Here is a 14,542-nt window from a genome sequence, read left to right as displayed (position 1 = left end):
TAATGAAGTGGTGTCAGAACCCCTATTCTCCTGGAAGTGGTGTCAGAACCCCTATTCTCCTGGAAGTGGTGTCAGAACCCCTATTCTCCTGGAAGTGGTGTTTTGTAGCTGAAGTGCCTATGATTCCAGTAATGTTGCGGTCATCACTCATCAGCCATCAGACTGGGGTTCTTACAGTGATGCTGTTGTGTGCCTTATCACACTGCCAGCTCTTGATTAGGTCTCTCCCCCTGGTTGGTTCATTCCCAGGACACTGCAGGCCCAGTCAGGTCCAGTGTAATTGATTTGTATGTTTGTCTGGCAGGGCCTTGTCTGACATTCATAGCTGAGACCACGTTGCACACAGCTCTGCTGCCAGCAGCACATTCAATCCTGTGAACTCTGTAAACAAGCGCAGGAATGACCCTGGTGGGCCATCAGCACAGAGATTTATGACTGGAGTTGGAGCTGTCCTTGCCTCTGTGGAACCTGCTACTGCTTTGGCCCAAGGTTCAGGGGGAGGAGGAGGTAGCGCTGTTGGGTCTGTCAGGATTAAACAATCAGTTAAGGGAGCTGGACGTACTGGTGTACCTTGGGCACTCCAAGCTACAAGCAGTGAAAGGGTCACTGTGATAAGTTGCTGGCGCTTATATCTCTGGCAGAGCTGGGTGGGTTGTCTAGTCTGTGTGTAGGGGTGATTACTTACAGTTCCAGCTGGCAGCCTCATTGGGGTGCTGGGGGAGCCGTTGGGGCCTTTAACACACTGGCCCTGAGCCATCCAACATCAGCAGGACCATGTTCCTCTTATCTTTTGGCCAGACTAGCCCAGAACTCAACTGCACAGCCACTGGACTGGCTTGACCTTAGCATGGATGTCCCTTCAGGTTCCATGTATCACCCCCCCCCACTCCCCCTCTGTGTGTAAAGGCTGTGCTCTGAGGGACCAGTGACACCATTCTGTTCCCCATGGAAGATATGAACACTGCACAGAACCATGACCTTTTGACATTTACTGTCTAGGCCCCCTCACACTAGAGTGCTCAACTTGGCTGCAGTTTGAGCTAGAGAGGCAGAGCATTTTTAGACCAGCTTCAGACCTGGCTCTGCTGGGGAGTTGAAGAGAAACCGACTTCCAACACAGTGGAATGGAGTTTGGATTTACAGGTTGCTACGAAGCACCTCAAAGCAGATGTTCAGCAGTTGTCAGTGCTCATTGACGAGGGGTTTGCTTTGGATCCTCCAGCATTTCTTGAAACACGTAAATAAATATATTGTGGTAGTGTTGGGTAAGAGTTGTGTTAAATATATGTTGCGCAGACTACACTCAATGCATATATCAAAATGAACTAAATGAATTATTGTAGTTGTAAATAAATGTATACACTTGCATGTACCTAAGGACCAAATGATTGACTTGGAGTATTACTGATGATCAGTCTCCACGGAGCACATGCTTTGTTTTTCTTGGTAAAGCATCAGTGACTGTAGGTAGCTGTGTATAACACCTATATGATGCTGAGTGTGTGTGCAACACACTGTGTGTTGATGTGTTGCTTTTATGACATGATAATGATGTGTGTGTGTGACAGATTTCTGTTTTCGATATGCTCGGCTGTTTAGGTGTGACGTGTGTTGATATCTATCCTTATCTAATGCACTGATATGTTGACGTTAGGGCTGTCCCCGACAACAAAAATGTTGGTCGACCGAAAGTCTTCTGTTTCAACTAATCTATTGGTCTACATTTTTAAACGTGTATTTTTTCTATATATAGACACACCCTATGTGTTTGAATCAAATCAACTACAGTGCCTTGAAGATATTCAGATCCCTTTTTCCACATTTTGTTACGTTTAAGCCCTATTCTCAAATTGATTAAATTGTATTTTTTTCCTCAATCTACACACAATACCCCATAATGACAAAGCAAAAACTTATTTTTTAATGTTTGCTAATTTATATAAAAAAATTAAAACTGCCATCACATTTACATAAGTATTCAGACCCTTTACTCTGTACTTTGTTGAAACACCTTTGACAGCGATTACAGCCTCGAGTCTTCTTGGGTATGACGCTACAAGCTTGGCATACCTGTTATTATTTTATTTTTTTTCACCTTTATTTAACCAGGTAGGCTAGTTGAAAACAAGTTCTCATTTACAACTGCGACCTGGCCAAGATAAAGCAAAGCAGTGAGACACAAACAACAACAACAACAGAGTCACACATGGAATAAACAAACATGCAGTCAATAATACAGTAGAAAAAAGAAATCTATATACAGTGAGTGCAGATGAAGTAAGATAAGGGAGGTAAGGCAATAAATAGGCCATGGTGGCGAAGTAATTACAATATAGCAATAAAACACTGGAGTGAATAGATGTGCAGAAGATGAATGTGCAAATAGAGATACTGGGGTGCAAAGGAGCAAGATAAATAAATACAGTATGGGGATGAGGTAGTTGGATGGGCTACACATGGGCTATGTACAGGTGCAGTTATCTGAGTTGCTCTGACAGCTGGTGCTTAAAGCTAGTGAGGGAGATATGGGTCTCCAGCTTCAGTGATTTTTGCAGTTCGTTCCAGTCATTGGCAGCAGAGAACTGGAAGGAATGGCAGCCAAAGGAAGAATTGGCTTTGGGGGTGACCAGTGAGAGATATCTGCTGGAGCATGTACTACGGGTGGGTGCTGCTATGGTGACCAGTGAGCTGAGATAAGGCAGGGCTTTACCTAGCAGAGACTTGTTGATGACCTGGAGCCTGTGGGTTTGGTGACGAGTATGAACCAACCAACGAGAGCGTACAGGTCACAGTGGTGGGTAATATATGGGGCTTTGGTGACAAACTGGATGGCACTGTGATAGACTGCATCCAATTTGTTGAGTAGAGTGTTGAAGGCTATTTTATAGATGACATCACCGAAGTCGAGGATCGGTAGGATGGTCAGTTTTACGAGGGCATGTTTGGCAGAATGAATGAAGGATGCTTTGTTGCGAAATAGGTAGCCGATTCTAGATTTAATTTTGGATTGGAGATGCTTAATGTGAGTCTGGAACGAGAGTTTACAGTCTAGCCAGACAACTAGGTATTTATAGTTGTCCACATATTTTAAGTCAGAACCGAGTAGTGATGCTGGATGTGCGGCAGTGATCGGTTAAAGAGCATGCGTTTAGTTTTACTTGCATTTAAGAGCAGTTGGAGGCCACGGAAGGAGAGTTGTATGGCATGGGCCAGGAGTATACAGAATGGTGTCTTCTGCGTAGAGGTGGATCAGAGAATCACCAGCAGCGATATCATTGATGTATACAGAGAAGAGAGTCGGCCCGAGAATTGAACCCTGTGGCACCCCCATAGAGACTGCAAGAGGTCTGGACAACAGGCCCTCCGATTTGGCACACTGAACTCTATCAGAGAAGTAGTGGTGAACCAGGCGAGGCAATCATTTGAGAAACCATGAGTGTTGCTTCTGCCAATAATAATGTGGTGATTGACAGAGTCGAAAGCCTTGGCCAGGTCGATGAATATGGCGGCACAGTTATGTCTCTTATCGATGTCGGTTATGATATCGTTTAGGACCTTGAGCGTGGCTGAGATGCACCCATGACCAGCTCTGAAACCAGATTGCATAGCGGAGAAGGTACGGTGGGATTCGAAATGGTTGGTAATCGGTTTGTTGACTTGGCTTTCGAAGACCTTAGAAAGGCAGGCCAGGATAGATATAGGTCTGTAGCAATTTGGGTCTAGAGTGTCTCCCCTTTGAAGAGGGGGATGACTGCGGCAGCTTTCCAATCTTTGGAGAATCTCAGACGATACAAAAGAGAGGTTGAACAGGCTTGTAATAGGGGTTGCAACCATTTCGGCAGATCATTTTAAAAAGAGAGGGTCGAGATTGTCTAGCCCGGCTGATTTGTAGGGGGTCCAGGTTTTGCAGTTCTTTAAGAACATCCGCCCTCTGGATTTGGGTGAAAGAGAAATGTGGGAGGCTTGGGCGAGTTGCTGTGGGGAGTGCAGGGCTGTTGAACAGGGTAGGGGTAGCCAGGTGGAAAGCATGGCCAGCCGGAGAAAAATGCTGATTGAAATTCTCAATTATCGTGGATTTATCGGTAGTGAGTGTTTCCTAGCCTCAGTGCAGTGGGCAGCTGGGAGGAGATGCTCTTATTCTCCATGGACTTCAGTGTCCCAGAACGTTTTGAGTTTGTGCTACAGGATGCAAATTTCTGCTTGATAAGCTATTATGGGGAAATAGTATTTGGGGAGTTTCTCCCATTCTTCTCTGCAGATCCCCTCAAGCTCTTTCAGGTTGGACGGGGAGTGTTGCTGCATAGCTATTTTCAGGTCTCTCCAAAGATGTTAGATTGGGTTCAAGTCCAGGCTCTGGCTGGGCCACTCAAGGACATTCAGAGACTTGTCCTGAAGCCCATGTGTTGTCTTGGCTGTGTGCTTAGGGTAATTGTCCTGTTGGAAGGTGAACCTTCGCCCCAGTCTGAGGTGCTGAGCCATCTGGAGCAGGTTTTCATCAAGGATCTCTGTTCTCTGCTCCGTTCATCTTTTCTTCGATCCTAACGAGGCTCCCAGTTGCTGCTGCTGAAAACATCCCCACAGCATGGTGCTGCCACCCAGGTTCCCCCAGACGTGACGCTTGACATTCAGGCCAAAGAGTTCAATCTTGGTTTCATCAGACCAGAGAATCTTGTTTCTCATGTGTGTCTTTAGGTGCCTTTTGGGAAAACTTCAAGCAGACTGTCATGTGCATTTTACTGAGGAGCGGCTTCCGTCTTGCCACTCTACCATAAAGGCCTGATTGGTGGAATGCTGCAGAGATGGGAGAATATTCTAGAAGGACAACCATCTCCACAGAGGAACTTTAGAGCTCTATCAGAATGACCATCATGTTCTTGGTCATCTCCCTGACCAAGGCCCTTCTCCCCCTTTTGCCCAGTTTGGCTGGGCGGCCAGCTCTAGGAAGAGTCTTGGTGGTGCCAATCTTCTTCCATTTAAGAATGATGGAGACCATTGGGTTCTTGGGAACCTTCAATGCTGCAGAAATGTTTTGGGACCCTTCCCCAGATCTATACCTTGACACAATCCTGTCTGAGCTCTACGGACAATTCCTTCAACCTCATGGCTTGGTTTTTGCTCAAACATGCACTGTCAACTGTGGGACCTTTTATATAGACCGGTGTGTGCCTTTCCAAATCATGTCCAATCAATTGAATTTACCACAGGTGGACTCCAATCAAGTTGTAGAAACATCAAGGATGATCAATGGGAAACAGGATGCACCTGAGCTCAATTTTGAGTTTCATAGAAAAAGGTCTGAATACTTATGTAAATAAGGCATTTCTGTTTTATTTTTTTATACATTTGCAAAACAATTTCAAAACCTGTTTTCACTTCATCATTATGGGGTATTGTGTGTAGATTGCTGAGAAAAATGTTTTATTTAATCCATTTTAGAATAAGGCTGTTATGTGTAAAAAGTCAAGGGGTTTGAATACTTTCCAAAGGCACTGTGTATGTACTGAGCTTTTCCGATGCTTGAAGCCCACTGTTTGATGAAATAAGTAAGACACAAATGAATGAAGGAAGCCCGATGGCTATGCTGTGTTCAAATGAACTGACAGTGAGTGCCTGTGTGGCTGGTGCGTGTTTTCTCTCTCTCTCCTCCCTGCTGCAGTGAACAGGCACCATAGCACAGCAAGCGTTTATCGCGCTGTCCGTGCTGAAGCTGCAACATAATTACAGCTTTTTTGTTTCTGATTTGTTTGGGGAAAACATTCCCTATTCCCTCAATGCTTGTTCTCTTTACATGAAAAATGTATGCATCGCGTGCACGTGACCAATAGTGCCTGACCTATAACCTATCATAATTATATCAATAAATTGGTTATAACAAACTCTGAGTACCATAACACGCGACGGTAAAATGGATCAGGAGGACGTGAAAAAAGCAACACGAAACGGGCAAATGTTTATTGGTTGCTCAGGAGGGAAAGGGGAAGTCAGATCTGTGGAAGACATTTGACTTCGTTGAGCATTGTGTGCCAAACAGTTGCTGTTAAATTATATTAATCTTTCCTGACTATTTGGAACAGTGTAAACAACATAAAATAAATAAGCGTACCAGAGACTATATATATATATATATATATATATATACATATATATATATATATATATATATATATATACATATATATATATATATATATATAAAACCTTTTATTACAGCAGACTGAAAACAGTTGCATGCATTCATGAATGGCGATTTATTTATTGTTTGTGCTAATTATTGAAATCTCCCTTTATTTAATTTTAATGCTAAAATGCTTGATTGCATTTCAAAGCACGAATGTATCTTATGCTGTGATGGCATGAACAAATGAATTGATTGATTGATTCAGCAGCCTATACTGTATATTCATATATAGGCCTTTACAAGCCTACTATACAAAGACCGCTAATGACAACGATATTACTTATTATGATGATTGTCATAATAATAATTGAAATAATAACAATAAGGAGATCAATAAAAAGGAGGGTGTAGAAGCTGGAGCTACGTGCATATTGTGTGTGACAAACAGGTGCTGTTAGATTACAGTATAATTTTTCTGCCTGTTTGGAACAAATCAAATCAAATTTTATTTGTCACATACACATGGTTAGCAGATGTTAATGCGAGTGTAGCGAAATGCTTGGATAAGAACAGATACTACACTTGATCTGAGCCAAAAGGCTGAGAAGCGGCCTGTGAACAACACAAAATACATTAAGGAATACCAGTCTGTTCTAACAAAAAAAATGGTAAAGCCTTTATTAAAGTATAGCAAAGATTAAAAACAGCCGAACCTGTGAAATTGCTTTATCTAAAAAAATTGTTGCATGAGGCTTGGTCCTCAGTAGGCTATTAAACAAACACTGACAGGCAACAGGAGCAAGATCTGTCTTATTTCTGTAGATAAATATGGATGATTTTATAAAGAGGCACATTTAAGTTAGGCTATTGATTATAGACCTAATTAAGTTGGTTTCCCCTATTCAATTTTCTTAGACAATTAGGCTAAGGCAAGGGCTGTTTCCTCGTCTCTGCTGCTGCTGCCTCCGCCACCATTGTTTTCAATCCCAATATGCTGGTTAAATGTGCTATTATGCACATAGGGAAAGGCGACCAATTCTACGCTGCACTGAAGATAGTTTCAGAACCGCGGACAGCGACCGTATACAATGAGGGAGAAAGCAAATTTGTATTAAAATATTTGATTTATTAGTGTTGCACTATTATTTTTTTTACATACTATAACCATACACAATTTCAGTATCACGTCTTAGAGTGATAGACGGTGCCATCCCCGTGGTCTCTGCAATGAATTAGTCTACTGAGACAGGCGTGAATCCGACAGGTGTCTTGTGCACCATGAAGAAAAGAAAATTGCGACTGCTCGACTGAGGAAATCTCGTCGACCATCAGCCTATAGATCAGACAATCAACCAGTCGACTAAATGGGTTCAGCCCTAGTTGACATGCTTAAGTACATGGTGTGTGTGCAGGTATCTGTATATGCAGTGTTCTGGTGGAGTGTGTTTGACATGTGCATCCTCTACCCCACCCAGCCTAAGATCCTGCGCCCAGCTCTGCTCCCTGGTGAAGAGTTTGTGTCGGAGGGTCTTAGAGTGGTCCTGGACCCTGATGGCAGAGAGGAGGCAACGGGGGGGATGCTCGGGGGACCGCACATCTTGCCAGCAGAGGGAGCCCTCTTCCTCACCACCTATCGCATCATCTTCAAGGGCTCCCCACACGACCCACTAGGTAAATCATCCAGCTAGCATCTAATTAAATCTGTCCCTCTTGAGATTACCCATAAGAAGCTGATAGTGCAGTTTGGGTTTCCCAATATTGTGCACTATAAAGGGTATCATTTGAGATTAAGCCTGTTTTGAATGTGTTGTGTGGATGAGATACAATAGCATAGAAGTGTATGTTGAGGTGTCCTGTGTGTCTGAGTAGTGGGGGAGCAGGCAGTGATCAGGAGCTTCCCAGTGTCCACCTTGACCAAAGAGAAGAAGATCAGCGTCCAGAACCAACTGCAGCAAAACATGCAGGAGGGACTGCAGCTCCGCTCGGCATCCTTCCAGGTAATCCACATACACAGCTACTCCTGTTGATGTGGATGATGATGAAGATACATTATTAAAGAGGTGATTATGATGCTTTGGGCTTTTCCATTATTGACTTCATAGTGGAGGGATCTGTCTCTGTTCGTGGATCTGTGAATCTGTCTCCGTTTGTTCGTACGTTAGTCACACGCGATATCTCAAACAGCACTGGGCCGATTTTGACATAACTTTGGTGAATGAAGCGTCTAGCCATAGAGATCCGGCATTTACAAAATTACACTGATTAGCCCAAGGCGGGAACTGTAGTAATTAGCTGAAATGTGTTGGTCACACATGGCGCTGCAGCATTCATGGGCGACTAAATGTTTACTGTTCCCTCGTCTCTCATTAAGTACACACAGTCCCATTTCTTAGATGCTAAATAGATGTTAACATAGTATGTGAGAGTTCCCTCCTTTTGCCCCAAACCATGTGTAAGATTGCCTGAACATGTACAACAGATTCACAGAGAACCCAGAATTACTGATCAGTTGTGACATTTGGAGAGATTAAAGGAATGTATATGCTACAGACTCTGCCCTATATCCAGGCTGATATCAATACATTTCTTGGAAGTTATATGAGTAACCTATGTAGAGTTTGATTTGAAGGGAAAAAAGGCAACCGTGCACATGTTTTTGGTCTTTCACAATTCATGTAGTGCTGTAAAGTTTTTATGGTTCATTCCTATCTTTTTAGTAACACGGACAATAAAACAGGCCTTTATGTGGGGAGGGGGTCACTCGGCCTGGCTGTGTGTGTGTGTGTGTGTGTGTGTGTTAGCGAGCAAGAGTGTGTGAGTGTGTGTTACTAAGCCTGGCCAGAGGGCTGTGTCTAAGTCTGGGGTGCATTATCAGGCCTTTATTGAGAGCTGCAGGCTGCTGGGGATCCACAGGAAAGCAGGCAGGAACTGGTGGGATGTTGGGGGAGGGATGGATGGGGAGAGGAGGGACTACTGGGTCAGGGCGGTCAATGAGAAGCGGACCTCACTCTGGAAAGACAGTCTGTGTGAAATATGTGAACATTCCGTACATTCTGTTTCCGATTTGCAATTAGTAGTATTTGCTTCCCTGCGAGGAAAACAACAACATGCGAATAGAAATATGTCATATTTTTGGGGCTTCACAGATGTGCATATCTGCCGAGACATTTTGATTTATGAATGCATACGATTTTGAATGCATTATTATTTTCCAGCCATTACATGGAAGACCATATGTTTAATCTGGAGGCAATGAGCTCACAGGTTCCCTGATGCGTCCTGTGTCCCCTCCAGTTGATCAAGGTGGCGTTTGACGAGGAGGTGAGCTCAGAGATGGTGGAGGTCTTCAGGAAACATGTCCAGAGGATCCGCTACCCTCAGTCCATCTTCAGCACATTTGCCTTCGCTGCAGGCCAGACCGCTCCCCAACTCATCCTTCCCAAACAGAAGGAGAGGAACACCGGTTTCAGGTCAGTCCCACCTCTGAGTGGCGCACAGTGACGCACTCCAGTCAACTCGTCAATGTTCTGTTAACCTGTAGTGACGCCCAGCCCGTGAACGGGACCGTTATCATCATCTGACACTAATTAGCATAAGGCAACGGACATAAATATTCCTATTCATGAAAATCAAAAATGAAATATATTGGAACACAGCTTATCCTTTTGTTAATCACCCTGTCATCTCAGATTTTCAAAAGATGCTTTACAGCCAACGCTAGACAAGCATTTGTGTAAGTTTATCATAGCCTAGCATAGCATTATGCCTTGTTAGCAGCAGGCAAACTTGTCACGGAAATCGGAAAAGCAATCAAATTAAATCGTTTACCTTTGATGAACTTCGGGTTGTTTTCACTCACGAGACTTCCAGGTAGACAGCCAAAATATTATTTTTGTAGGCGAAATAGCTCCGTTTGTTCTTCACATTTGGCTGAGAAATCGCCCGGAAATTGCGGTCACCACAACGCCGAAAAATATTCCAAATTAGCTCCATAATATCGACAGAAACATGGCAAACGTTGTTTAGAATCCATCCTCAATGTGTTTTTCTAATATCTATTCGATAATATATAAATCGGGACAATTCATTTTTCACTCTGACCGATTGGAGTAATGGCTACCTCTGTATTTTACGCGAGAATCTCTCTCGGAGCCACCATGTGACCACTTACGCAATGTGGCTGCCTACGGCTATTCTTCAACAGAAATGCGTAAAACTACGTCACAATGCTGTAGACACCTTGGGGAATACGTAGAAAGCGTAAGCTCGTTGATGGTACATTCACAGCTGAATAGGGACTCATTGGAACGCAGCGCTTTCAAAATCTGGGGCACTTCCGGATTGGATTTTTCTCAGGCTTTCGCCTGCAACATCAGTTCCGTTATACTCACAGACAATATCTTTACAGTTTTGGAAACGTTAGTGTTTTCTATCCAAAGCTGTCAATTATATGCATATTCTAGCATCTTTTCCTGACAAAATATCCCGTTTAAAACGGGAATGTTTTTTTTTCAAAAATGAAAATACTGCCCCCTAACACCAAGAGGTTAAAGTTGTTTTGGATGGCAAATCCCATCATGTGTTTGAAAGGTTCCTGTAATACCTCCCACAACAGACTGTGTTGAGTAATCTTCCTTATCTGATGCTGGAATCAGACATGATAAATTATGTTATGGTCTCCTCTTTTTCCTCCTCCTCACAGGACGCTGTCCAAGACCATTGTGAAAGGAGCCAAGAGAGCTGGGATGATCACCATGGGCCGTCAGAGTCAGACCACGCTGAAAAAGAACGACAGAGGGAGTCGGATGACCTGGCACGAGGATGATGACATCTCAGGTAGGAGCAGACTGATGTTAAACTCCTATAAGGAAGAAGAGGGGGAGATTTGACAAGCTGGTGTTTCCTGAACGGTCACCTGACCTTGTCTCTCTCTCTCTCTCTCTGTGTGTGGGGGGCTCTGTGTGTCTCTTCCAGTGTCGGATGAGGGTGAGCCACCCCCCAGTAGCACGTTGAGGGCATCAGAGAAATCCACCATGGAGCAGCTGGTGGAGCGGGCGTGTTTCCGTGACTACCAGCGGCTGGGCCTGGGCACCGTCACAGCCAGCTCCTCCCGCTCTAAGACAGGAGAGCAGTTCAGAGTCACTGCAGTCAACAGACTCTACTCCCTCTGCCGCAGGTACACACAACGCACATACACTTCGTCATGTCAGATAAGACGTTGGCGCTCTGAGCAATGTAGAAGAGGTGTATTCGATGTTAATTTATTGGTTGTATCAGATCAAACTGCCATCTTAGGTGTCCCAGTAGTGGTCTCCATGCTGAATGGGCTGATGGTGTGTGTAACCCACAGTTACCCAGGGGTCCTGGTGGTTCCCCAGTCAGTGCAGGACAGCAGCCTGCAGAAGGTGGCCCGTTGTTACAGGCATAACCGCCTGCCAGTGGTGTGTTGGAAACACCCCCGCACCAAAGCTGTGCTGCTACGATCCGGAGGCTTCCACGGCAAAAGTGTGGTGGGACTCTTTAAGTCCCAGAACCAATCTTCAACAGGTACGGTACACACACATACAGTACCAGTCAAAAGTTTGAACACATACTCATTTCAGGGTTTTTCTTTATTTTACTATTTTTTACATTGTAGAATTATAGTGAAGACATCAAGACTGTTAAATGACACATATGGAATCATGTAGTAACCAAAAAAGTCTCAAAATATATTTGAGATTCTTCAAAGTAGCCACCCTTTGCATTGATGACAGCTTTGCACACTCTTGGCATTGTCTAAACCAGCTTCATGACGTAGTCACCTGGAATACATTTCAATTAACAGGTGAGCCTTGTTAAAAATTAATTTGTGGCATTTCTTTCCTTAATGTGTTTGAGCCAATCAGATGTGTTGTGACAAGTTAGGGGTGGTATACAGAAGATAGCCCTAAGTCCATATTATGGCAAGAACAGCTCAAATAAGCAACGAGAAACGACAGTCCATCATTACTTTAAGACATGAAGGTCAGTCAATGCGGAACATTTCAACAACTTTTAAGGACACCCATAAGAAGAAACATGAGCATTGGACATTAGACTGGTGGAAGGTCCAAATTTGAGATTTGCTTTGCTAGTGACACTGTGGGTGATTTATTTAGAATTCAGCATGGTTACCACAGCATTCTGCAGCGATACGCCATCCCATCTGGTTTGCGCTTAGTGGGGCTGTCATTTTATTTCAACAGGACAATAACCCAACAGACCTCCATTCTGTGTAAGGGCTATTTGACCAAGAAGGAGAGTGATGCATCGGATTACATGGCCTCCACAATCACCCGACCTCAACCCAATTGAGATGGCTTGGGATGAGTTGGGCCGCAGAGTGAAGGAAAAGCAGCCAACAAGTGCTCTTTTTGTACATTATGTTGCCGCTTCGTCTCTTATGACTGAAAATAAGAGAGGCCAGAGAGCCTGCTGAGAAGTTGAAGGTGATTGAATAAACTCCCACTTCCCTCAATTCTGCTAGCTAAATCGAAGAGTTACGCTTAAGATTAAACTACCAACGGGACATTAAAAACTGTAACATCTTATGTTTTACGGAGTCGTTGCTGAACAATGACAACATCAACATACTGCTGGCTGGTTATACGATGTACCGGCAGGATAGAACAGTGGCGTCTGGTAAGACAAGGAGCGGCGGTCTATGTATGTTTGTAAACAACAGCTGGTGCACGATATCTAAGGAAGTCTCAAGCTATTGCTCACCTGAGTTAGTTTCTCATGATAAGCTGTAGGCCACACTACCTACCGAGATTTTTCATCTGTATTCTTTGTAGCTGTTTACATACCACCACAGTCAGAGGCTGGCACTAAGATAGCATTGAATGAGCTGTATTCCACCATAAGTAAACAAGAAAACGCTCACCCAGAGGCGGCGCTCCTGGTAGACTTTAATGCAGGGAAACTTAAATCAGTTTTACCAAATTTCTATCAGCATGTTAAATGTGCAACCAGAGAGAAAATAACTCTGGACCACCTGTACTCCATACACAGAGACGCATACAAAGCTCTCACTCACCCTCCATTTGGCAAATCTGACCATAATTCCATCCTCCTGATTCCTGATTACAAGCAAGAATTAAAGCAGGAAGCACCAGTGACAAGATAAATAAAAAAGAGGTCAGGTGAAGCAGCTGTTAAGCTACAGGACTGTTTAGCTAGGACAGACTGGAATATGTTCCAGGATTCCTCCAATGGCATTGAGGAGTACACCACATCGGTCATTGGCTTCATCAATAAGTGCATCGATGACGTCGTCCCCACAGTGACCGTACGTACACACCCCAACCAGAAGCCATGGATTACAGGCAGCATCCGCACTGAGCTAAAGGCTAGAGCTGCCGCTTTCAAGGAGCGGGACTCTAACCCTGAAGCTTATAAGATATCCCGCTATGCCCTCCGACGAACCATCAAACGGGCAAAGCGTCAATACAGGACTCAGATCGAGTCATACTACACCGGCTCTGACGCTCGTCGGATGTGGCAGGGCCTGCAAACCGTTACAGAATACAAAAGGAAGCACAGCCGAGAGCTGCCCAGTGACACGAGTCTACCAGACGAGCGAAACTACTAATATGCTCGCTTCGAGGCAAATAACACTGAAACATGCATGAGAGTAGCAGCTGTTCCGGGCGATTGTGTGATCAGGCTCTCCGCAGCCAATGTGTGTATGACCTTTTAGACAAGTCAACATTCACAAGGCTGCAGGTCCAGACGGATTACCAGGACGTGTACTGCGAGCATGCGCTGACCAACTAGCAAGTGTCTTCACTGACATTGTCAACCTCTCCCTGTCCAAATCTGTAATGACAACATGTTTTAAGCAGACCACTATAGTGCCTGTGCCCAAGAACACTAAGGTAACCTGCCTAAATGACTACCAACCCATACCTCTCACGTCTGTAGCCATGAAGTGCTTTGAAAGGCTAGTCATGGCTCACATCAACACCATCAGCCCAGAAACCCTAGACCCGCTCCAATTTACATACCGTTCCAACAGATCCACAGATGATGCAGTCTCTATTGCACTCCACTCTTTCCCGCCTGGACGCTGATCCTCAACACAGGGGCCCCTCAGGGGTGCATGCTCAGCCCCCTCTCGTACTCCATGTTCACTCATGACTGCACGGCCAGGCACGACTCCAACACCATCATTCAATTTTCCGATGACACAACAGTGATCACCGACAACAACAAGACAGCTTATAGGGAGGAGGTCAGAGACCTGGCCGTGTGGTGCCAGGACAGCAACCTCTCCCTCAACGTGATCAAGACAAAGGAGATGATTGTGGACTACAGGAAAAGGAGGACCAAGCACGCCCCCATTCTCATCCACCAGGCTGCAGTGGAGCAGGTTGAGAACTTCAAGTTCCTTGGTGTACA

General features: G+C 44.5%; 1 protein-coding gene and 1 pseudogene across 3 annotated transcripts in view; one reads left to right on the top strand and one right to left on the bottom strand.

The window, feature by feature from the left end:
- Window positions 1–14,542, top strand: part of sbf2 (SET binding factor 2) — a 165,648-nt gene that overhangs the window by 133,085 nt on the left and 18,021 nt on the right. For all 3 annotated transcript variants that reach the window (XM_024418817.2, XM_024418815.2, XM_024418812.2), the window contains exons 22-27: window positions 7,594–7,789; window positions 7,988–8,115; window positions 9,413–9,588; window positions 10,821–10,954; window positions 11,093–11,294; window positions 11,469–11,665. In XM_024418817.2, the coding sequence (XP_024274585.2) occupies window positions 7,594–7,789; window positions 7,988–8,115; window positions 9,413–9,588; window positions 10,821–10,954; window positions 11,093–11,294; window positions 11,469–11,665 (1,033 nt within the window). The remainder of the gene's footprint in view (window positions 1–7,593; window positions 7,790–7,987; window positions 8,116–9,412; window positions 9,589–10,820; window positions 10,955–11,092; window positions 11,295–11,468; window positions 11,666–14,542) is intronic.
- Window positions 6,585–6,730, bottom strand: LOC112249791 (annotated as a pseudogene).

Source organism: Oncorhynchus tshawytscha, linkage group LG04 (assembly GCF_018296145.1).
Source record: "Oncorhynchus tshawytscha isolate Ot180627B linkage group LG04, Otsh_v2.0, whole genome shotgun sequence".
In the NCBI taxonomy this organism is placed as follows: domain Eukaryota; kingdom Metazoa; phylum Chordata; class Actinopteri; order Salmoniformes; family Salmonidae; genus Oncorhynchus; species Oncorhynchus tshawytscha.
The sequence above is the reverse complement of the archived record's forward strand: the minus strand, read 5'-3'. Positions and strand labels throughout refer to the sequence as shown.